Source organism: Stegostoma tigrinum, chromosome 30 (assembly GCF_030684315.1).
Source record: "Stegostoma tigrinum isolate sSteTig4 chromosome 30, sSteTig4.hap1, whole genome shotgun sequence".
NCBI classification, from domain to species: Eukaryota; Metazoa; Chordata; class Chondrichthyes; order Orectolobiformes; family Stegostomatidae; genus Stegostoma; species Stegostoma tigrinum.
The window spans coordinates 4299885-4323378 of record NC_081383.1 but is presented as its reverse complement, the minus strand read 5'-3'; the positions used below and the strand labels follow the sequence as shown (position 1 = coordinate 4323378).

The 23494-nt window shown below is 44.0% G+C and overlaps 1 protein-coding gene across 1 annotated transcript; it reads left to right on the top strand.

Annotated features, from left to right (window-relative positions):
• The first annotated feature begins 1766 nt into the window (after positions 1 to 1766).
• On the top strand, positions 1767 to 22085 carry ndufa13 (NADH:ubiquinone oxidoreductase subunit A13). Its single transcript, XM_048559903.1, has 5 exons — positions 1767 to 1896; positions 11874 to 11952; positions 13559 to 13630; positions 20697 to 20766; positions 21864 to 22085. Exons 1-5 carry the CDS (start codon positions 1803 to 1805, stop codon positions 21981 to 21983), a joined length of 435 nt encoding a protein of 144 aa, XP_048415860.1. The 5' UTR covers positions 1767 to 1802; the 3' UTR covers positions 21984 to 22085.
• Positions 22086 to 23494: the final 1409 nt, after the last annotated feature.

Genomic DNA, 23494 nt, shown 5'->3' with positions numbered 1-23494 from the left:
GACACATTCTTAAATTCCAATCAATTCATGCTTCATTTACAGTCTCTTGTACTTAATGTATAACACTACTGCTTTTGCTTTGGACTGTTGTGGCAACTAGTAACTATTTTTGTCTATATTCAGAAATAATTGCAATTTTCAAAATCAATGTTAGTTCTGTTGTTGGAAATTTAGCAGCAAGTAATGCACTTGCTGTATCCAGGGCCAATCCACCATCTACAAAGGGCAAGTCAACAGTGCTCTCCACTTAAGATATAATTTGAACTGCAGATGCTGGAGAATCCAAGATAACAAGGTGTAGAGCTGGATGAACATAGCAGGCCAAGCAGCATCTGAGGAGCAACATTTCAGGCCGAGACCCTTCATCAGAAAATTACTTGCACTCAAGACTTTCTGCAACATCCAGGATTTTAAAAAAGCTCACGTGATTGGAATATCAGCTCACAGTGTCGATATTCACTCCCTTAACCACCAAGGCATCAGAATAAACAAAATACAAGATTCATTGCAGCAACTCATGAAGCCTCCTTCGAAAGGATGTCGCAGATATGAGACCTCCAACACCTGGAAGAACAAGGGCAGTAGAAGCTCGGGAACATCGTCACCTGAAAATTCCCCACCAAGTCAACATGCTATCCTAACTTTGAATGTTATCAGTGTTCCTTTACTGTCCCTGCACCAAAATCCTTTAACTCCCTTATTGACTACTGTTTAGCAGTACATATACCACATCGATTCAGTAGTTCAAAAAGTCATCACTACCTACTGAAGGACAATTGGGGATGGGCAATAAATGTTGCCTTTGCCAATAACGTTCACATTTCCTGGGTATATAAGAGAAATTAAACCACACTGTAAACTCAAGAGATAGCAGTCCAAAAACTAACAACTTTATTAGAAGGGTCCAAAGAAAGGTCAATCAACTTGAAATGCAGACTCTATTTTCTCTCCACATATGCTGCCAGACCTGCTGAGTTTCTCCAACAACTTTTCATAAGACTATAAGAAATAGGAATAGAAGTGAGCATGTTGCCCCCTTGAGCTTTCTCTGCCATTGAACACGATCATAGCTGATCCGACATTCCTCAAGTTCCACTTTCTTGCCTTTTCCCTGTAACCCTTGATACCCTGACTAATCAAAAATCTGATTTCTCTCCACTGATACTGCCAGATCTGCTGAGATTTTCCAGCAATTTCTGTTTTGTAGAGAAGAATCTATCCATCTCAGCCTCAAATATGCACAAAGATTCCACCCCCCCATAGCTCTCTATGGCAAGGAGTTCCAAAGACTCTCAACCCTCTCCGAGAAGAAATTCATCTTCATATCATTTTTAAATTCCGACACCTTTATTCTGAGACTACATCCTCTGGTCCTTGACTCTCCCATGAGGAGAAGCATCCTTACTTCCACATATTTCAATGAGCTCACTGCTCATGTTTGCAACTTTTGTCCTTAAGACAGTCCCCTCCATGCTGGGATCATCTGTTTTCATTTGTTTCAGGTCTCAGGTATCTGCAGTGCTTGTTTTGTTCTAACTTTATTACAAGTTGGCATTTATTTTTGTCTGGAGAATTATTTGTTTGCAGATTCACTGGAGAGACGTTCTAAAAATCAAAAGCTGCATTAAGTGAAATGAATAAATTGCAAAGATTTTGAGAATAACTGGATTAAATAAAAAAAAGAACAACTGTCCCCTTTTAAGAGTTAGTTGCAGGATAATTGACAGTTTGCTGGTCGCAAGAGCCAGTCAGAGCGGAGCAGGCGGGATTTCCGGTCACTCGCCGGAAGGGGCTCCAGGAAGATGGCGATCCTGAAGGTGAAGCAGGACTTACCGCCTCCAGGGGGCTATGGGCCTGTGGATTACAAAAGGAACCTCCCCCGGAGAGGGTTGTCAGGTAGAACATAGCGCTTCTTCAGTCAGTCACAGGTTGTTATAATTCCACGAGGATCCGGAGAAGGTCAGGGGAGCCTTGTAGTTACTGAAGATGTGAGGTGGGTTAATCAAAGCATTTCGGATATTGTGATCAGGGATAATGAGAACTGCAGATGCCGGAGAATCCAAGATAACAAAGTGTGGAGCTGGATGAACACAGCAGGCCAAGCAGCATCTCAGGAGCACAAAAGCTGATGTTTCGGGCCTAGACTCTTCATCGGGGGGGGAGGGTTCTGAAATAAATAGGGAGGGGGGGGGAGGGTTCTGAAATAAATAGGGAGAGAGGGGGAGGTGGACTGAAGATGGATAGAGGAGAGTATAGGTAGGGAGGGGATAGGTCAGTCTGGGGAGGATGGACAAGGCAAGGGGGTGGGATGAGGTTAGTAGGTAGGAACTTGAGGAGGGGATAAGTGAGAGGAAGAACAGGTTAGGGAGATGGGGATGAGCTGGGCTGGTTTTGGGATGCAGTGGGCGAAGGGGAGATTTTGAAGCTTGTGAAATCCACATTAATACCATTGGGCTGCAGGGTTCCTAAGCGGAATATGAGTGGCTGTTCCTGCAACCTTTGGGTGGCATCATCGTGGCACTGCAGGAGGCCCAGGATAGATATGTCATCTGAAGAATGGGAGGGGGAGTGGAAATGATTCATGACTGGGAGGTGCAGTTGTTTATTGCGAACTGAGCAGAGGTGTTCTGCAAAGTGGTCCCCAAGCCTCTGCTTGGTTTCCCCACTGTAGAGGAAGCCACTACGGGTACATTGGATGCAGCATACCACATTGGTGGATGTGCAGGTGAATCTCTGCTTGATGTGGAAAGTCATCTTGGGGCCTGGGATGGGGGTGAGGGAGGTGGTGTGGGGGCAAGCGTAGCACTTCCTGCAGTTGCAGGGGAAAGTGCCGCGTGTGGTGGCGTTGGAGGGATTCAGGATTTTGCCTGCGTACTGCAGTATAAGAGCGAGGAGGTTATATCCCAGTCTTTCTAGGACTACTGAGGAGAAATCATGCGCAAGATTTCAAGGCGAAGCAGGAAACTGGAGTTGAAGATAATCAGATCAGCTGTGGAGTAGTTTAAATATGCACAAGAACTCCACCCCCCGCAGCTCTCTATGGCAAGGAGTTCCAAAGACACTCAACCTTCCATTAAGTAGTGGAGCGGAATTAATGGCCTATTTCTGATCCTATGTTTTGTGGTCTTAATAGAAAAATGTGTTTATGCAGCAAGGCAAGGGAGATGTACAAAGTTGTGACTCATATGGCATGCTTTCCTTCATTGGGCGGGGTATTGAGTACAAGAGTTGGCAGGTCATGTTGCAGTTGTATAGGACTTTGGTTCGGCCACATTTGGAGTACTGTGTACAGTTCTGGTCACCACATTATGAAAGGGATGTGGATGCTTTGGAGAGGGTGCAGAGGAGGTTCACCAGGATGTTGCCTGGTATGGAGGGTGCTGGCTATGAAGAGAGGTTGAGTAGATTAGGATTATTTTCATTAGAAAGACGGAGATTGAGGGGGGACCTGATTGAGGTCTACAAAATCATGAGGGGTATAGACAGGGTGGATAGCAAAAAGCTTTTTCCCAGAGTGGGGGACTCAATTACTAGGGGTCATGAGTTCAAAGTGAGAGGAGGAAAGTTTAAGGGAGATATGCGTGGAAAGCTCTTTACACAGAGGGTGGTGGGCGCCTGGAGCGTGTTGCCAGCGGAGGTGGTAGACGCAGACACGTTAGCGTCTTTTAAGATATATTTGGACAGGTACATGGATGGGCAGGGAGCAAATGGACACAGACCGTTAGTAAACAGATGACAGGTTAGACAGAGGATCTTGATCGGCGCAGGCTTGGAGGGCCGAAGGGCCTGTTCCTGTGCTGTAGGTTTCTTTGTTCGTTTGTTTCTTTGTTTCATTCTGAGAGCCAGTGTAGTCACATTGGGCCTTCTCCTGCGCCATAACAATTCCCTGATATTCTACCCCGCCCCCCACCCCCATGTAAGTCCTGAATGCACAGTTTGTCTTCGGTCTTCTCTCTGTGTTCATCCTGTCTATGAGCCCCTGTTTCTGTTTGTTCCTGATCAACTTTGACCAATATCCTTCACAGTACTGTATCCTGTCCGTCTCTTGGCTTTAACAAGGTGTGGAGCTGGATGAACACAGCAGGCCAAGCAGCATCTTGAGAGCAGGAAAGCCTTTGGTCTAGGCCCAAAACGTCCTGCTCCTATGATGCTGCTTGGCCTGCTGTGTTCATCCAGCTCCACACCTTGTTATCTCAGATTCTCAAGCATCTGTAGTTCCTATTATCTCATCTCTTGGTTTTGGTCTGCCTTGCCTTAGATGTCTAGTGCCACCCGATCTTCAATCTTCCATTCACCTCGAAGGTCCTTGACAAACCTCTGATGCTGCATGTCTGGAAAAAAAGAGTGCTGCTGAAACTCGTTCTGAAGAAGAATCCTACTGAACTCAAAATGTTAACTCTTGCTGTCTACACATGAGGCTGCCAGACCTGCTGAGTTTCTCCAGCATTCTCTGTGTTTGTGTTGCTTTAATTTTGACCTCTTGAGCAACCTCCATTTCAATTGTGCCACTTTTTGGTGGCTGTACCATCAGTTGCCCGTGTTCTTAGCTCTAGAGTACCTTCACTTGAATTCTCTGTCTCCCTATACTGCTTTTCCCCTTTAAGACTTAAAATTTGCACCTTTGGCCAAAGTTTTGATCACATGACCTTGTTTCTCAATGTGACTCAATTTTTTTATATAGTGAAATAGCCTGAAATATTTTATTACAATAAATCCTTGTTTGAATTTGAACCATTTAAATTTGTTTGGCTTTAAACTCATTAAGTTAATGGCACCTGTAATATCATTGAATGTTGTGAGACAAGTTTTTACATAGCTTCCCACGTGGTTGCCATATTTAAGCGGTCTGTCCTTCTCTCCTAACTCTGACTCGAGACCATTCCCAACTTCTGTTGTGTGACATCTCCTTGTGCTTCCTTTGTGTAGCTGTCCTCTCCTCTGCCCTTTCCCCACCCTCCCACAAAGTGTGAAGCCCAAGGAATTGCTGTCTGAGCTCTGAAGAATCCTACTGGATTCAAAACTTTAATTCTGTTTCTCTCCCTCTCTCCGTCTCACAAGAACTCTATAGACAATTCAGCTCCTTGAGCTTGCTCTGCTGTTTAATATGATCATAGCTGATCTCATCACAACCTCAGTATCAGTTTCATGCTCGCACCCCACAACCCTTGACCCCATTACTAATTAAAAATCTGCCTATCACTTCCTTAAATTGACTCGGTGTCTTGATGTCCACACTACTGTGGGCTAGTGGATGCAATAGATTAATTACCTTTTTGAGAGAAGAAAATCCTCCTAATTTGTTTTAAATCTGCCAACCCTCACTAAAACTATGGCCTCTCATTCAAAAGATTGCTCCACAAGGGAAAATGCCCTCTCAGCCTATTTTGTCAGTCCTCTTTTGCATCTTGTATGCCTCCAATTCGATCTCTTCTTATCCTCCAAAACACTGACAAGTGTAGGCCTAAACACACAACCTTTCATCAGACGACAAACCTCTCACCTCTGGAATTAATCTCATGAACCTTCTGTGAACTGCTTCCAATGCAATTTTATCCTTCCTCAAGTACGGGTACCAAAACTGTATGCAGTACTCCAGATGTGGTTTCATCAATGCCTTGTACAGTTGCAACAGCACTTCCCTATTTTTGGACTCCACAGATTTTGCCAGACCTGCTGAGGTTCTGCAGCACTGTCTGTTTTTTTGACAGATTTCCAGAATTCACAGCTTTTGTTTCAGAACTGAATTAATAGTCCAGTAAGTGTAGTTTCAAATCACATATCATGGCACATAGTCATGCAGCACAGAAACAGACCCTTTGGCCCAAGTCATCCATGCCCACCAAGTTTCCCAACCTAAACTGGTTCCATTTGCTTGCACTTGGCCCATATCTTTTTAAATCTTTGCTATGTACCTATCCAAATGTCTCTTTAAATGTTGTCAATTGTACCTTGTTCACTACCACCTCTGGCAGTTCATTCCATATACAAACCAATCTGAGTGGCAAACGTTACCCCACAGCTCCCTTTTAAATCTTGCTCCTCTCACCTTAAAATTATGCATTCTAGTTTTGAGCACCCCTTGGATAAATTGAGTTCAATTTTAAACAGCCAATCAATTAAAAAGCTGCTATGATGCCAAAACCAGGTTTGTGCAAGCCCCATTAGAAAGGCAAATTGGTTGCTGCTTTTCTCTCAGCCTATGTCTCCACTCTCTCATCAGCATGGCTGACTCGACCTGTCAACTGAAGTAGCCTTGCATGATGCTGAGTCGTATCACTGTTACCTCATGATAACTAAGAGACAGGCAGTCAATACTAACCCTACCAGTGATGCTCATTGCTCAAAAAGGACTGTAGTCGCAACAGAAAAAAGCCATGGTCACTTTAATTTTCAGGACACAAGCCTGTTAATATCTCACTTTTGTTTCATTCAGGGATGTGGGCTTCACTGGTTGGGTCAACATCTATTGATTGCCTCTAGTTGCCTATTGAGAAGTTGGAGATGAGCTGCCTTCTTGAACCAGTGTAGTCTGTGTGCTGCGGGTAGACCCAAAATGCCATTAGGGAGGGAGATCCAGAGTTTTGAAACTTGAAAGTGGTTGTGTTCCTATTTGTTTGCTGCACTGGCCTTCTGAATAGTAGTGTTCGTTGGTTCGGAAGGTATTATCTAAGGAGCCTTGGTGCATTTGTAGATGGTGCACTGAGACTTGGTGTTGGAGGGAGTGAATGTTTGTTTGTAGATGTGCCACTCAACCAGCTGCTTTGTGTCAAGCTTCTTGTGTGGTTGGAACTGCACCCGTCCAGGCAAATGGGGAGAATTCCAACACACTCCTGACTTGTAGGTGGTGGATAGGCTTTAGGAGGCAGGAAGTGAGTTACTTGCTGCAGGATTCTTGGCCTCTGACCTCTTCTTGTAGCTACAGTACGTACGTGACTAGTTCAGTTTAGTTTCTGTTCAATGGTAACCCCAGGGTGTTGCTGTTGACAGATTCAGAGATGATAATATCATTGAATGTCAAAAGGCAATTGGTGAGCTTTTCTCTTGTTTGAGATGGAGATTGTCTAGCATTCATATGGTGGGAAAATTATTTGCCACTTGTTAGGTCACGCCTGCATATTTTCTGAGTCTTGTTGCAATTTGAATATGGACTGCTTCAGTACCTGAAGAGTTGTAAATGGTGCTAAATACTGTACAATCTCCACTTCTGCACCTGAAAATGGTTGAACTTAGGATACAACCCAGAGGTATGAATGGGGGAGGTCTTGTGTTACTTTGTAGTGTTCCTGCCTGGCATATGTTCAAGTCCCTTTCTGCTTCAGGCATCATAGAATGCCTACACCGTAGAAGCAGGCTATTCAGCCCATTGAGTCCACACCGACTCTGAAGAGCATCCTCTCCCTATCCCTGTAACCCTGCGTATCCCAATGCTAATCCATACAGCCTGTATGCTACGAGCAATGTAGCATTGCCCCCAATCCACCTAACCTGCACACCTTTGGACTGTGGGAGGAAATGAGCACCCGTACCAAACCCACACAGACTCAGTGAGAACATGCAAATTCTGCATAGGCAGTTGCCCAAGGCTGGAATCAAACCCGGGACTCTGGTACTGAGAGGCAGCATTGCTAGCCACTGAGCCAGCATGCTGCAATCTCCCCACGTGTTGATCAGAAGCTTTCCTCATTGTAGATATTTTCTAACAATTTTCAGGCAGCGGTGGCTGTTCTGGAACAGGTTGGCAAGGAACACAGTATTCTGGCGGCACGGTGGCTGAGTGGTTAGCACTGCAGCCTCACAGCGCCAGGGACCCAGGTTTGATTCCAGCCTCGGGTAACTGTCTGTGCGGAGTTTGCACATTCTCCCTGTGTCTGTGTGGGTTTCCTCCGGGTGCTCAGTTTCCTCCCACAGTCCAAAGATGTGCAGGCTAGGTGGATCGGCCATGCTAAATTTTCTGTAGTGTTCAGGGGTGTGTGGGTTATAGTGGGATGGGTCTGGGTGGCATGCTCCAAGGGGCGGTGTGGACTTGTTGGGCTGAAGGGCCTGTTTCCACACTGTAGGGAATCTAATCTAATCTAATCTAGCTGTTTCGCTGGGATAATATGTCAGGGCTTGTAGAGTTTGCAGTATCTGGTGTGTTCAGCCATTATTTTGTATCATATGGAGTGAGTCAAATTGGTTTAAGACTTGTATCTATGTTACTCTGAAAAAGGCCAATTTTAATCATCCACTTGGCATTCCTGGCTGAATTTGTTGCAAATACTTCAGCCTGATCTTTGCTGCCACAGCTACCTGTACCACTGCACTAATTTATTATGTTGTTTTGCTGTTGATTGAGCAGTGCCCTCTCAATTGGACAGATGGAATGCAGATTGGGTGGTCACTTTGTGGGATACTTCAGTTCACCACGCTGACCCAAGGTCAATGGTTGCCTGCTTAAGTTAATTCTCTGCTCTACTCACATACAGACCTTTGCCTCATACACTGTTCCAGTGCAGCTTAATATAAGCTTGAGGAAAAACACCTCACCTTTCGCTTCGGCACTTTCCAACTAATCATACTCAACACTGATTATGATAATTTAAGATCTGAACTACTAGTTCTCATTTTCTTAGATGGCAGTTGTTGGTGCTGAGTGTGCCATTTCTCTTTACACTTCCTGTATTCACATCTTGTCTTTCTGTACGGCGTGGTGGCACAGTGGTCAGCATGGCTGCCTCACAGTGCCTGGGTTTGATTCCAGCCTGTGGCAACTGTCTGTGTAGACTTTGCATTTTCTCTCTGAATCTGTGTGGGTGCCCTGCAGGTGCTCCGACAATGCAAAGATGTGCAGGTTAGGCAGATTGGCCATGGGAAATGCAGAGTTACAGGGAAAGCAGCTGGGTTTGTGTGAGATGCTGTTTGGAGAGTCGGTGTGAACTCAATGGGCCAAAAGGCCTGCTTACGCACTGCAGATTCTATGATTCTCACATTGTTATCTCCTTGGGCTTTGGTTCCTTCATCACTTTTGTGATTTTAATCTCTCCTGTGTTCCAATCTTGCACTAACCATTTTTCTTCCAAATTTTTGAGGACTCGTCTACTGAGGTTGCCGAGGAAGGTTTGTCGACTGAGTCAGTATGGGTGGAAGTTAGGAACGGCAAGGGAGCAGTCACCTCATTGGGGGTTTTCTACAGACCCCCAAATAGCAGTAGGGAGATCGAAGAACTCATAGGCCGGCAGATTGTTGAAAAGTGCAAATGTAGCAGAATTGTTATGGGTGACTTCAACTTTCCCAATATTGATTGGAACCTCTTTAGTGTAGATGGTTTGGATGGAGCCGTTTTTGTCAGGTGCGTTCAGGAGGGTTTCCTTACTCAGTATGCGGACAGGCCGACGAGGAGGGGGGGGGGCCATTTTGGATTTGGTGCTCGGCAATGAGCCAGGACAGGTGTCAAATGTTGCGGTGGGAGAACTTTGGCAACAGTGACCACAACAGCCTCACATTTACCATAGCCATGGAAAGGAAAAGAAGCAGTTACCAGGGGAAGATATTTAACTGGGGAAAAGGAAACTATGATGCTATCAGGCAGGAGTTGGGAAGTACAGATTGGGAGCAATTGTTCCACAAAAGGGGCACAACAGACACGTGGAGACTGTGTTTAAGGAGCAGTTGTTGCGAGTGATGCATAAATTTGTTCCTCTGAGACAGGTAAGAAGAGGTAAGATTAAGGAGTCTTGGATGACGGGAACAGAGGTGCTTCTCGTCAAAAAGAAAAAGGCAGCTTACGTAAGGTGGAGGAAGCAAGGGTCTAACACAGCTTTAGAGGATTACAGGCTTGCTCGGAAGGACCTCAAAAGTGGACAGAGGAGGGCCAGGAGGGGGCACGAAAAAGACTTGGCAGGAAGGATTAGGGAGAACCTGAAGGCATTTTACTCATATGTGAGGAATAAGAGAATGATCAAGGAGAAGGTAGGGTTGATCAGGGATAGCGTAGGGAACTTGTGCGTGGAGTCTGAGCAGGTAGGGGAAGCCCTGAATGAGTTTTTTGCTTTGGTTTTCACTAAGGAGAGGGACCTTGTTGTGAATGAGAACTTTGAGGAGCAGGAAAACAGGCTTGAACAGATCAAGATTGACGAAGTTGATATGCTGGAAATCTTAGCGAACGTTAAGATTGATAAGTCCCCAGGGCCAGACCAGCTATATCCTAGGTTGCTCCGGGAAGCGAGAAAGGAGGTTGCTAAGCCACTGGTGAAGATCTTTGCTTCTTCACTCTCCACGGGAGTTGTACCGGAAGATTGGAGGGAGGCAGATGTTGTTCCTCTTTTCAAGAAAGGGAATAGGGAAATCCGTGGAAATTACAGACCAGTCAGTCTTATGTCTGTGGTCAGCAAGGTTTTGGAAAGAATTCTGAGGGATAGGATTTATGACTATTTGGAAAAGCATAGCGTGATTAAAGGGAGTCAGCATGGCTTTTTGAGGGGCAGGTCATGCCTCACAAATCTTAGAGTTCTTTGAGGAGGTCACGAGACAGGTTGATGAGGGGCGAGCAGTGGATGTGATGTACATGGACTTCAGCAAGGCATTTAATAAGGTTCCCCACGGCAGGCTCATTCGTAAAGTCAGGAGGTATGGGACACGGTGATTTGGCTGTCTGGATTCAGAATTGGTTGGCTGACCAGGAGGCAGAGAGTGGTTGTAGATGGTAAGTATTCTGCCTGGAGGTCAGTGCTGAGTGGTGTCCCACAGGGCTCTGTTCTTGGGCCTCTGCTCTTTGTAGTTTTTATAAATGACTTGGATGAGGAGGTTGAGGGGTGGGTACTATGTTTGCTGATGACACAAAGGTTGGAGGTGCCGTTGATAGTATCGAGGGCCGTTGCAGGCTTCAGCGAGACATTGACAGTATGCAGAGCTGGGCTGAGAAATGGCAGATGGAGTTCAACCTGGATAAATGCGAGGTGATGCATTTTGGAAGTTCGAACTTAAATGCTGAATGTAGGATTAAAGGCAGGATTCTCGGCAGTGTGGAGAAACAGAGGGATCTTGGTGTTCGAGTGCATAGCTTCCTCAAAGTTGCCACCCAGGTGGATAAGGTTGTTCAGAAAGCATATGGTGTTTTGGCTTTCAATAACAGAGGGATAGAGTTTAAGAGCCGCGAGGTTATGCTGCAGCTCTACAAAACCCTGGTGAGACCACACTTGGAATATTGTGTCCAGTTCTGGTCGCCCTATTATAGGAAAGATGTGGAGGCTTTGGAGAGGGTGCAAAAGAGGTTTACCAGGATGCTGCCTGGACTGGAGGGCTTGTCTTATGAGGAGAGGTTGACTGAGCTTGGACTTTTCTCTCTGGAGAGAAGGAGGAAGAGAGGTGACCTGTCCGAGGTGTACAAGGTAATGAGAGGCATGGATAGAGTCAATAGCCAGAGACTTTTCCCCAGGGCAGGATTGACTGCCATGAGAGGTTTTAATTTTAAGGTGTTAGGAGGAAGGTATAGAGGAGACGTCAGAGGGAGGTTGTTCACCCAGAGAGTTGTGAGCGCGCGGAATAGTTTATCAGTGGTAGTCGTGGAAGCGGAGTCATTAGTGACATTTAAGCGACTGCTGGACGTGCACATGGACAGCAGTGAATTGAGGGGAATGTAGGTTAGGTTATTTTAGTTTTGGATTAGGATTATTCCATGGCACAACATAGTGGGCTGAAGGGCCTGTAGTGTGCTGTACTTTCCTATGTTCTATGTTCTATTTTTCCTGCCTCTGTTACCTTCTAACTCTTGCCACGTCTAATGAAAGAATACTGACTTGAGATGTTAATGCTGTTTCTCTCTCCACAGGTGCTGCTGAATAATATTTCCTGTTTCTTGCATTACAGTCACTAGCTGTGTATTATTATCTGTTTAGGTTATAGCATGTTTGGGATTGGAATTGGAGTTTTAATCTTTGGATACTGGAGACTATTCAAGTGGAACAGGGAGAGAAGGTACGTTGCTCTAAAAGAGTTTAATCCTGGCTTAATTAAAGCTGACTCCTTGCTTTGGAGGAACGTTCTAAGAGCTTCCTATTCCCTCTCCCTGAGGCGAGTCTCAAGTTCAATTAAATTCCCTGGTGTTTGCTGATCACGGCCAAGGCAACTGTTGCAGTCAACTAGAGATTACTGTGCTAGGGAGTAGTTGAAAACCCACCAGCACTTGAAGAGAAAATGTTTTTTGTTCGGGTTTTTTTGGCAGGTGGTGGGAATAATTGGCTAGTTTTTTTCAAAGCGCAGGCGCAGGTGTGATGGGTTGAAGTTCTGCAAAGTAAGGGTCTGTGGATTCTCTCTGGTGCCCTCTCCTGGAAAAGTGTAGTGTGCCCTGAACCGTCTGCTTCTGCTGTGGTTTTAATGAAATTGACTAACTGGCATCAAAGATTCCACAGCTTTCAAATCATTTACAGCCTTCTGGAGGTGAAAGGATAGCCTTAAACTTGGGAAATGAGAATTTTCCATATGGTTTCTGTCTGTATTCAAATTCTGTTAATCACCCCATATCTTCTAATTTCGGTCTTTTTCAACCAACATTTTTTTTAAAGAATATTAATGACTGTAGTTCAAAAGTAGCTTGTGCGAGAGAATTTTGTATTGTAGGTTCCCTGAATTAACTTTGTGATTATCCTACTGCTTGTGGCCATGTTTCCGTCTCTCTGACCAGGGACATTGTGGCCAGGTGAATAATTGCAGACAATCTCTTATTGTTGTGAAGATCTCATCAATTTTAGTGGGATGAAAAGGCCTAACTTATAAAATCTTCACAAGTTTAATCTTTGGACAGTGTCTGTCTGCTCCTGCTTCCCTTTGTAGCAGGGTTCTCCGTCTATCAGAATCGCAAACTGGAAGATTTCACTGGAGATCAATTAACAACTCATGGGCTGATGTGTTAAACCTAGGTTTTTGTAAAAGATTGACCGGCTCTATTTTAAAGAACTGTGCGGCAGTTCTGTGCAGTATCTTGGCAAATATTTATCCCTCAACCAAAATCTCAAAATCAGACTGTGCATAATCACTTTGCTATTTGTTGGATCTTACTGTGTATAAGTTGGCTGCTGCATTTCCTATATTACAACAATAATCTGTAATTAAGGGTCTAATGATGACCATGAAACAATTGCCGATTGGCAGGAAAACCCATCTGGTTCACCAAGGAAATCTGCCATCCTTTTCTGGTATGGCCTGCATATGATTCCAGACCCACAGCAATGTGATTGACTCAACTGCCAATGGGCAATGAATGCCAGTCCAGCCAATGATGCCCACATCCCATGAATGAATTTTTAAAAAACACAAAGATTGCACTTCAGGCTTTGGGACAAAGAACATTTTGGGATCTCCTAAGGATGTGAAAGATGCTATACAATTACAAGTTCTTTTTCTTTTCTTGCCCTGTTATTCCCACAGTGGCTTTTGTATCTTGAGACCTAATTTTTTGTTTCATTCCCTGATGATGAATAACTTTCTGCTTCCATGACTAATTGGAATTTCTGGTTTTTGCCCACTTTTCTTCCATATTAATCTTTGGTTGCATATTTCCTGTTTTGTATTTTTGTTCCCTCAGACGCCTGCAAATTGAAGATCTGGAAGCCCGAATAGCATTGCTACCTCTACTGTATGCTGAACAGGATAGGAGGCAAGTCAAAAATGAGTTGTAAAGTGTGTGTTTTGGTGTAGAAATGAGACCCTATTTTAGAGCCAGAAAGAAACATGCTAAATAAAGGCAAGTTTCAGTCAGAGCTTAAGGGTTGGTTTGAAAATCTTGGCTTACTGCTGGTGGCTGCAACTTTATTGTCCAAGTATTTTGTATTGAAACTCTGATATAAGAAGTGCACATTTTATTAGTTTGTTAAATAAGGCGTTATGCTATGAAGCAGCAGCTTGTGTGACACACTAAGCACTGCTAATGATCAAGAAGCTTTGCACTGTCAGGAAGGAGAGATCCATCCCAAGTCAGAAACAGCCCGAGTGAGTATATAGTTTGGGGAATTTGATGCAAGGGAAAGTTATCAGCTTGCTTTTTTGTTGGCTCATAGTTTAAAATTTTTTTTAAAATGGGATAAATTGAAGCCCAGGATCAGGGGCCCAGCACAAAAATGGCATCACAGGTAAACTGTATATTCGTTAGTAATAGCTGCTAATTTGACTAGCCATCTTGTAGGTAACTTTCTGATTGAAGGTAAATAAGGGAATTGTTCACAGGCTACAAACTAAAAGACCAGAATGAAACTTTAAAAAATCAAATCCAGAATGAAATAATTAAAATGAGATGCAAGTCCAGGTGAAGTTCTGTAACTGCATGATGTGAAAGCTGGCAGTCTCCATTGTGGTCTGTAGTGACCACATCTGTAGCAGGTGTTGGTTGCTTGAGTTACTCTGGCTCTGAGCCAATGAGCTGGAGTCTGAGCTTTGAACACTGTTACACATCAGGAAGGGGCAGTGATGCAGTGTTTAGCATCAAGGTTTGTCCTGAGCAGCCCCATGACACAGGACTCTGTGCTGTACGATCTGTCCCCTGGGACTCTCACCGAGACAGACGTCAACTGCATCTGGAGGACCATCAACATGGTGAAAGATGCTCTTTGGTCTGCCGGGAACTTGCTGGTCTTCCAGCGCAAGAAGCTGACCTCGACTGAGTGTTGCAGACCGGCACGTTCCGTGGTCTAGAAGTACGTGCTAAGGGACACACTGAAGGAGTGCTGCTGTCGAGGTGCATTGGGGAAAGACCTCCATCTCAGATTTTTCTGCTGAAGGTAACTGGGGGTCTGGTCAGTTATCAGACCTTCCTCATGTCTCAAATATATTTAAATATTAGTATTGTATGTCTGAGAGTTTCTTTGAATTTTTTTGGATAAAGTCAAATTCCAATGTTTTGTTTATTTACTTGATCTACAACTGTACAGAACTGAACTACTTTTGTGACAGTGTATATATACAAAGAGTTTTTTAATGAATAAAGTATATTTTTGAAATATAAAAGAAAAGGGAGAGTTACCCAGAGGCTGTGCTTTAGGAGACAGTCATACAGCTGAATCATAGAATTTGTACAGTGTGGAAACAGGCCATTTTGCCCGTGGAGTCCACACTGACCCTCCAAAGAACATCCCACTCAGACCCGCCCCCTGCCCTATGCCTGTAACCCTGCATTTCACCTAATTCACCTAGCCTGCACACCCTGGACACTACAGGCAATTTCGCGTGGCTAATCCACGTAACTAGCACTTCTTTGGACTGTCTGAGGAAACCCCAGAACACCTGGAGGAAACCCACAAAGACACGAGGAGAATATGCAAACTCCACACAAATGGTTGCCCAAGGGTGGAATCAAACCTCGGACTCTGGCGCTGTGAGGCAACAGTGTTAGCCACTGTGCTGCCCCCTTTCTGTTTTTTTAATATGATCATGACTGATCATCCAACTCAGTAACGTATTCCAACTTTCTCCTCCAGACCTTTAGATTAACTACCTCTAAATCAGTCAGAGGCGGGAGGGTGTGACTAACAGCAAATCAGGTAGCAGCATCCAGGAAGTAGTGCTGAAGGAGCCTCAGCCCTGGAGCTTACCTAAATAGGTTTGAGATTCTTGCTCCCTGTGTGAATGCGAATGTGGTTTGTAGGAAGGATGAGCAAACTGACCATAGGGTAATGGTGCAAGAAGAAAAGAGAAACATAGTTTGTAATTGGGGATAATATGGTCAGGGGAAATCAACACTGTTCTCTGTGGCTCTGAAGGCTGTGTTGTCTGCTGGGTGCCTGGGTTGAAGGTATCTCATCTAGACTGCAGAGGATCTTTGAATGGGAGGGGTAAGATCCAGTTGTCGTGATCCATGAGGATCACGGTGATATGGGTAGAAAAACGTTCTGCTGAAGTAGAATGAGCGGCAAGGGGCTAAATTTAAAAAGCAGAGCCATAAAGATGGCTATGTATAGATTGCTACATGAGCAGTGAGCAAGTTGCCACAGGGTCAATAAGATTAAAAAGGTAAACGCATGATGAAGATTAGTGTGGGAAAAACAGGTTCAAATTCATGGGACATTGGTTTCAGCACTAGGGAAGGAGGGAGCTGTTGGGACAGGATCCACCTGCTGGGTCTAGAGTCCTGGTGAATTGCAAAACTAGGACTGTGGATAGGGCTTGAAACTAAATTAATGTGTGGGTTCAGTTGCATAGAAAATTATGGGGAAACTTAAAAGGGGGTGATGGGTGTTCAACAGAGGTTATTAATGTCTCCAGAACAAATATTAGGGCAGAGTATGGAAAGGGTCCGAAATCTAACTTCAGGTACAGCAGAAAACGGACCAACAATGAGAAGGGGACGGTCAACACAGGATTGAGTGCGTTGGACTTAAAAACACATGGAATACAAAACAAGGTAAATGAGCTTGTCGTGCACATCGAAATTGGTAAGTACCATGTTGTGGGTGTCACAGAGACATGGCTGCAAGGGGATCAGGCATGGGAACTGAATATCCAAGGATATGGATCCTTTCAAAAGGATGGGCAGAGGGATGGGGTTGTCTTGTGAGAGAAAAATGAAATTAAGTTGAGGAAGAAATGACGTAGATTCACAAGACGTACTAACTGTGTGGGTAGAGTTGAGGGAGTGCAAAGCGGAGAAAGACCCTGATGGGAGTTATGTACAGACCTCCTAGCAGTAGCCAGGGTGTGGGGAAGAAAATAAATCAGGAGATATGAAAGGCAGTATTATAATAATGATGGGGTCTTCAATATGCAGGCGGATTGGGAAAATCACTTTGGTAGCAGATCCACAGAAAAGGAATTCATGGAATGTCTGAGGCTTTTCTTTTACAGCAGCTCCTAGGACACACCCAGATGTGCAATGAGGCACACTTGATTCTGGAGCTTAAGGTGAAGGAACCCGTAGGGGACAGTGACCATAATATGATAGCACTCACCCTGCAATTTGAGAGGGAGTAGCTGGAATCAGATGTAACAATATTACAGTTGAGTAAAGTTAACTATAAAGGCATGGGGGAGACTCTGGCCAGAGTTGATTGGAAGGGAAGCCAAGCAGGGAATGTAGTGGAACAGCAATGGCAGGAGTTTCTGGGGGTAATTCAGGAGGCACAGTACAAGAAGAAACATACCAAGGGGAGGATGAGGCAACCATGGCTGACAAGGAAGTCAGGGACAGCACAAAAGCAAAAAGTGCATACAATGTGATGAAGATTAGTTGGAAGCCAGAGGATTTAAAAACCAGCACCGGAGAAGTAGCAATTGGGAACAAGGAAATAGTGGAGGAACTGCATAGGTCATTTGTATCAATTTCACAGTGGATACTACCAGCAGTGTACCAGAACTTCGAGAGTCAGGTGGTAGAGGCAAGTATGGTGTCCATCACTAAGAAGGTGCCAGGGAAGCTGAAAGTACTGAAGATGGATAAGTCACCCAGACCAGAAGGACTACACCTCAGAGTTCTGAAGGAGATAGTTTAGGTGATGTTTAGAGTCATTGCTGGTGATCATGCAGAAATCACAAATCAGAGAGTGTCCAAAGGTGTGGAAAATAGTTAATGTAACATTCCTTTTTAAGAAGGAAGTGAGAGAAGATTGGCAGTTAACGGCTAGTTAGCCAGGCCTCCGTCGTTGGATAGATTTTAGAGATCATTATTAAGGATGAGATTGTAGAGTACTTGGAAGTGCATGATAAATTACAGCTGAGTCAGCAGAGCTTCGACCGGGGAGATCATGCCTGATAAATCTGTTAAAGATCTTTTGAGGAGGTAATGACCAAGTTGACAGAGGAGAGCCAGTGGACGTAATCTGTTTGGATTTCAAAAAAGCCTTTGATAACATGACACATGGGAGGCTGCAAAATAAAGTAGGAATCCATCGTGTTGGGGCACTGATAGAGGATTGCCTGACTGGCAGCAGGCAGAGAGTGGAGATAAAGGGGTCTTTTTCAAGATGGCAGCTGCTGACAAGGAGTGGTGGGTTGGGGTGTGGAGATGTGGGGAATCATATTATGCATTAATAATCTGGATGAAGGAACTGAGGACCTTGTTGCTTAGTTTGCAGACGACACAAAGATAGGCAGAGGGACAGAAGTGTTGAGGAAGTAGGAAGGCTGCAGAAGGACTTGGCAGTTTAGAAGTGTGGGCATAGAAGTTGCAGTTGAAATGCAATGTGGGCAAGTGTGCGGTAATGCACTCTGCTGGGAAGAATAGAGATGTAGAGTATATGCTAAATGGGGAAAGGCTTCAGAAATCTGAAGCACAAAAGGGCTTAGGTTAAGGTTAATACGCAGGTTGACTTAGCAGTTTAGAAGGCAAATGCAATGTTAGTATTTATTTCAAGAGGGCTAGAACATATGGGCAGAGAAGAATTGCCAGGGCTGCATGTGGCTCTGGTCAACTGTATTTGGAATATTGAGTAGTTTTAGGCCCTGTATCTAAGGAAGGATATGCTGACCTTGGAGTGGGTCCAGATGAAGTTTACAAGAATGATCTGAGGGATAAAGGGCTTGTCATATGAGGAATGTTTGAGGCCTCTGGGTCTGTAATGGAGTTTTGAGGGATGAGGGGGTGTCTCTTTGAAACTTGCAGAAAACTGAGGCCTGGATAGAGTGGATGTGGAGAAGATGTTTTCACTAGTGGGAGAGACTTTGACCTGGGGTACAGCGTCAGGGTGAATTGAGATGAGTAATTTCTTCAGCCAGAGGGTGGTGAATGTGTGGACTCATTGCCACAGAGGACTGTGGAGATCAAGTCGTTCAGTGTATTTTAAGGTTTTAGAGTAGATTTGTAGCTCGGGGTTGTGGATGTTGTGGTTGGTTGGCTTGCCAAGCTGGTTTGTTGATCCATAGACGTTTCATTACCATGCTGGGTAACGTCATTAGTGCAGCCTCCGAGGAAGTGCCATTTTCTGGATAGGTTTTTAAACTCTGGAGTCCATTGAGCTAGATTATCTCACTTCCAGTTTTCCTTTTGCAATGAAGTGTATATGGGGTTGGGTTCTAATGTGTTTGTTGATGGCTTTCTTTGTGGAGTACCAGGCTTCTAGGAACTCCCGTGCCTGTCTTTGCTTTGCTCGAAGATACTATGCCCTGACACACTCATCACATTACCTTTACATCATGAACACATCGGAACTAACCACAAGACTCGTACGACGAATGGGCATCAGAATAGTGCACAAACCAAATCCAACTGTTCGCCTGAACCAAAGACCTACCAGCCACTGCTGTGGACAGGACCAATATCGTATTCAAGATTCACTGTAGAGACTGGAAAAACACTACCTCGGGCAAACAGGAAGGAAGTTAACAACAAGGATACACAAACACCAATTGGCTACAAAAAGACACGACCGGTACTTGCTCATCTGTATCCACGTGGATAAGGAGAACCACCAGTTCAACTGGGACAAGCAAAGCAGAGGCAGGCATGGAAGTTCCTAGAAGCTGGGTACTCAGTGAAGAAAGCCACCAACAAACACATTGAACTCGACCCCATATACGCTCCTTGCAATGGAAAACCGAAAGTGAGGTAGTCCAACTCAACAGACTACAGAGTTTAAAAACCAGGTGGGAAAACACAACGGTGCTTCAACAATTTTAAGATTGAATAGATCCTTGATTAGTAAGGGATCAAGGATTATGGGGAGAAAGTAGGACAATGGGATTGAGAAGGTTATTGGATATGATGGAATGGCAGAGCAGATTTGATGGGCTCAATGACTGAATTCTGTCTGTATGTTATGGTCCTATGGTGAATATTTGAAACATAGAGATGGACAGTGTGGAGAACGCAAATGAACGGAATCATCGTTTTGATTTGATGTAGCAAACTACTGGTACCATTTGTAATGGGCAGAATAGTTACTGTATGAGCTATGAATGTCTCGACTCCCGTTCCTCACCTGCACGAGAGCTGAATGGCCCTTGTGCTTCATACTGAAGAGTGACCTCTCACCCCACACATAAATGCACTACTGAACTGAGTGGAATCTGTGTTAATACTTTTTTCCCTTTTGCGTAGACTGTCATTGGTCAATCTAAAAAGGCAGGTGTGGGAAGTTTGTTTAGTGAGAAATACCGGTTGCCAGTAGGGGCCTGTGAAGACTGGACTTGTGATGCTTATGTAGCTGCCAGTGGCTATTGGGGAGGTGTTCATATTGTATTGTAACAAAGTAAAATAACACAAGCCGAGTTTACAATTATTCTGGCTTCAAAGAGTTTGCTTCTGCAGGGGGAGGGGTGGGCTTAATGGGAAGAATAGTATGCTATGGGGGTGGAAATGGCAGAAGAGAGAACAAGATGGTGGAATTAGTTTGTGTGGCAGTGGTAACTATATGACACAACTTCCTATTCAAAGCTTTTCTTTGTTAGAAGTTTCCATTCAATCTAACCCTTAACAATATGCTGCACACCAGCTTCGACACAAAGCAGTATGTCTAATGTTGCTCCAGAACTTGAATCCAAAACAAGGTCATTATGGAACATGACTGGGAGTTAGGAAGCTGTTTTCATTTATGATACCTGACGATATAATGGGCACATTTTGAAGAAAATAGGATATTTGTTTGTCATACAGGTGTGTGTGTGTGTATTGTTGCAACAAACATCTAATTTGACTGTAAACATTTGCCTCAGTAAAACAAAAATTAAATTGTTTGAATATTTTTGGTTCTTCTGTTTTTCCTTTTTCATTCCTCTCATTCTACCATTTTTTTTTCCCTAAGGACTCTGCGTATATTAAAAGAGAATCTTGAGGAAGAGGCTAAAATTATGAAGGATGTTCCAGGCTGGAAGGTAAATAGGACAATGCATTTATTTTGTCACAAGGCAATAATAGTGCTGCTTTTTAAAATGTATCCAAGATGTGAGTATGGGTGACAGGATTTTGACCCAGCGACACTGAATGGATGGTGGTATATTTCCGAGTCGGGATGGTGAGTGGCTTGGAGGAGAACTTGCAGGTGCTGGTGTTCCTATGTATCTGCTGCCCTTATTCTCACTGGTAGATCCTGTGGTTTGGAAATTGCTGTCAAAGGAACCTCAATGAATTGCTGCAATGCATCTTGTAGGTGATACATAGTGCTGTTACTGTGTGTCGGTGCTGGAGGGGTTGAAATTTCAGTTTGGGAGGTGGTAAGTCAAACAATCAAGAGGGCTGGTTTTGTCCTGGATGTTAAGCTGACTGTGGCTTCCAGCGGAAAGTGTCACCTGCCTGATTTTTGTTTTGGGTCAGGACTCATGTTTAAAACTAGCCCATGTTGATGCAGTGAAAACTTGCCCTCAATATTTGTCTAGACTGTCACTCAAAGCTTGTCAAGTCTCAACACATCCACAATAAAATGGATTGACAACATAAATGCTGTCAGGTTGTCAAAGGATGGGAATTTAGGTACAGTATTACACTGCAGGGTACTCTTCTGCAGTTTGGGCTACAGGGGGTTCTTGGGGCAGACTAGTGGCTTTCATACCTTAGTTTGGCACTTCCATCACTTCAAACATGAGTATCATAATAAAAGGAATAGACCATTCAGGCAGATCATAACTGATCAGTCACCCAATTCAATTTACACAACTCAATTTGTATCCCTGATCCCAGCAAACAGGTCATCATGATTTTGCCTCAGAACTGTCTTATCTTAGGATTTTGTTCCATTGTTCTTCATCTTCCCCATCAGTGAAAATCGTTTTCTCCTCTCAAAACCTGCAAACCTTTTAAACACCATAGCTGGATCACCTCTCAATCTTCAAAACTTGAAGGAGTAAAAGCCTAATTTATTCAACTTTCCCTGGTACCAATCTGGTGAATTGTTGCAACATGATTGAAATGATGGTGAGATGTAGGGAGTTTTATTTTGATGTTAGTGATGGTTTGGCTGTATATTGTGTTGCAGGTTGGGGAGAGTGTTTACAACTCTGATCGCTGGACCACACCAACAGTGGAGGAACTGTTTAACTTGCGACCACAGGAAGAATACCTCCGAGCAAAATACGGGTTCCAGTGGTACGTGTGAGAACTTTGACCAAGGATTTGATCTTTGGCTCCCGGAAGGTGCCCTTCAGAAGAACTCTTTTCCCCAAGTGTGATATTATTAAAACTGACACGTATTTTGGAAGCTGTTTCTGTTCTTGTGTTCATTTTGCATTGTCAAGAAATTAGCTTAAATTGTGTAAAAGGCAATTGAGAGATTTCTGTCTCTTATCATATTAGGAAGCTCCAAAGCACCTTTTTGAAATGCAGTTTCAAGGTAGCCAGTTTCGCACAATAAACTCTCTCAGATAATGGGATACCAAACAGATCATCTGTTTCTCATCAGTGTCTTTTGAATCTGTTAGGGCCTCCAATTATTCGCATTATTTATTAATGATGTGAATAATGGCATCGTCACATCCAAATTTTCTGATGTCAATGTTAGCCTGAATTCTAGACGGCATAGATGATAACACAAAATTACAAAAAAAATTGATAGAATAGGTGATTGGGCAGATGGTGTTCAATGTAAGCAAGTATGACAAATATAGTGGCTGCCCAAGGAGACTTCTGAATTCAGGTACGTAGATCTTTAAAACGTCACAAGTAGCTACAGAAAATAAGCAAGCTAATGGAATCCCTGCCTTTACATCTAGACGTCTGGACTACAAGGCTGCAAAACTTGTCCAAAACCCTGATTAGACCCCACTTGGAGCACCCTGAGCAGATGTGGACACCACATCTTAGGAAGGATATATTGGCCTTGTGGTGAGCACAACGTCACTTTACAAGAGTGATAACTAGACTTCAGGGGTTTAGTAATGGGGAGCGATTATACAAATTAGGCCTGTTTTCTCTAGAGTTTAGAAGGTTAGGGAGGGGTCTAATTTGAAATCTCCAAGGTATTAATGGAAAAGACAGAGTCGATAACAATGAACTATTTCTGCTGCATAGGGATTCTTAAAACTCGGAGGCATAGGAGTTGGAGCCAGACAATTCAGGATAGATTTTTCTTTTAAGTAGAATCCCTAAAGGGTGGAAGCAGGCCATTCAACCCATCTAGTCCACACCAAGCCTCCAAAGAGCGTACTACCCTGATATATGCCCCCATACTCTCCTATAGCCCTGCGTTTACCATGGTTAGTCCAGTGAGTCTGAACATCCCTGGAAACTATGAGCAATTTAGCATAGCCAATATGCCTAAGCTACACATCTTTAGACTGGGAGAAAACCCATGCAGACAGACCAAGAGCAATACCACACAGGAATAGACCCTTCAGAGATAATGGGAACTGCAGATGCTGGAGAATTCCAAGATAATAAAATGTGAGGCTGGATGAACACAGCAGGCCAAGCAGCATCTCAGGAGCACAAAACCTTCGACTGTCCAAGCCTGTGCTAGCACATTTTTCTCTTACATACTAAAACAGCTTTCACTTACATGATCTGTATCCATCTATTCCCTTCCTGTTCATGTGTTCAGGGAGACAGGGGTAGAATGTGCAAACGCTGCACAGACAGTTGCCCAAGTCTAGAGTTTAACATTGGTCCCTG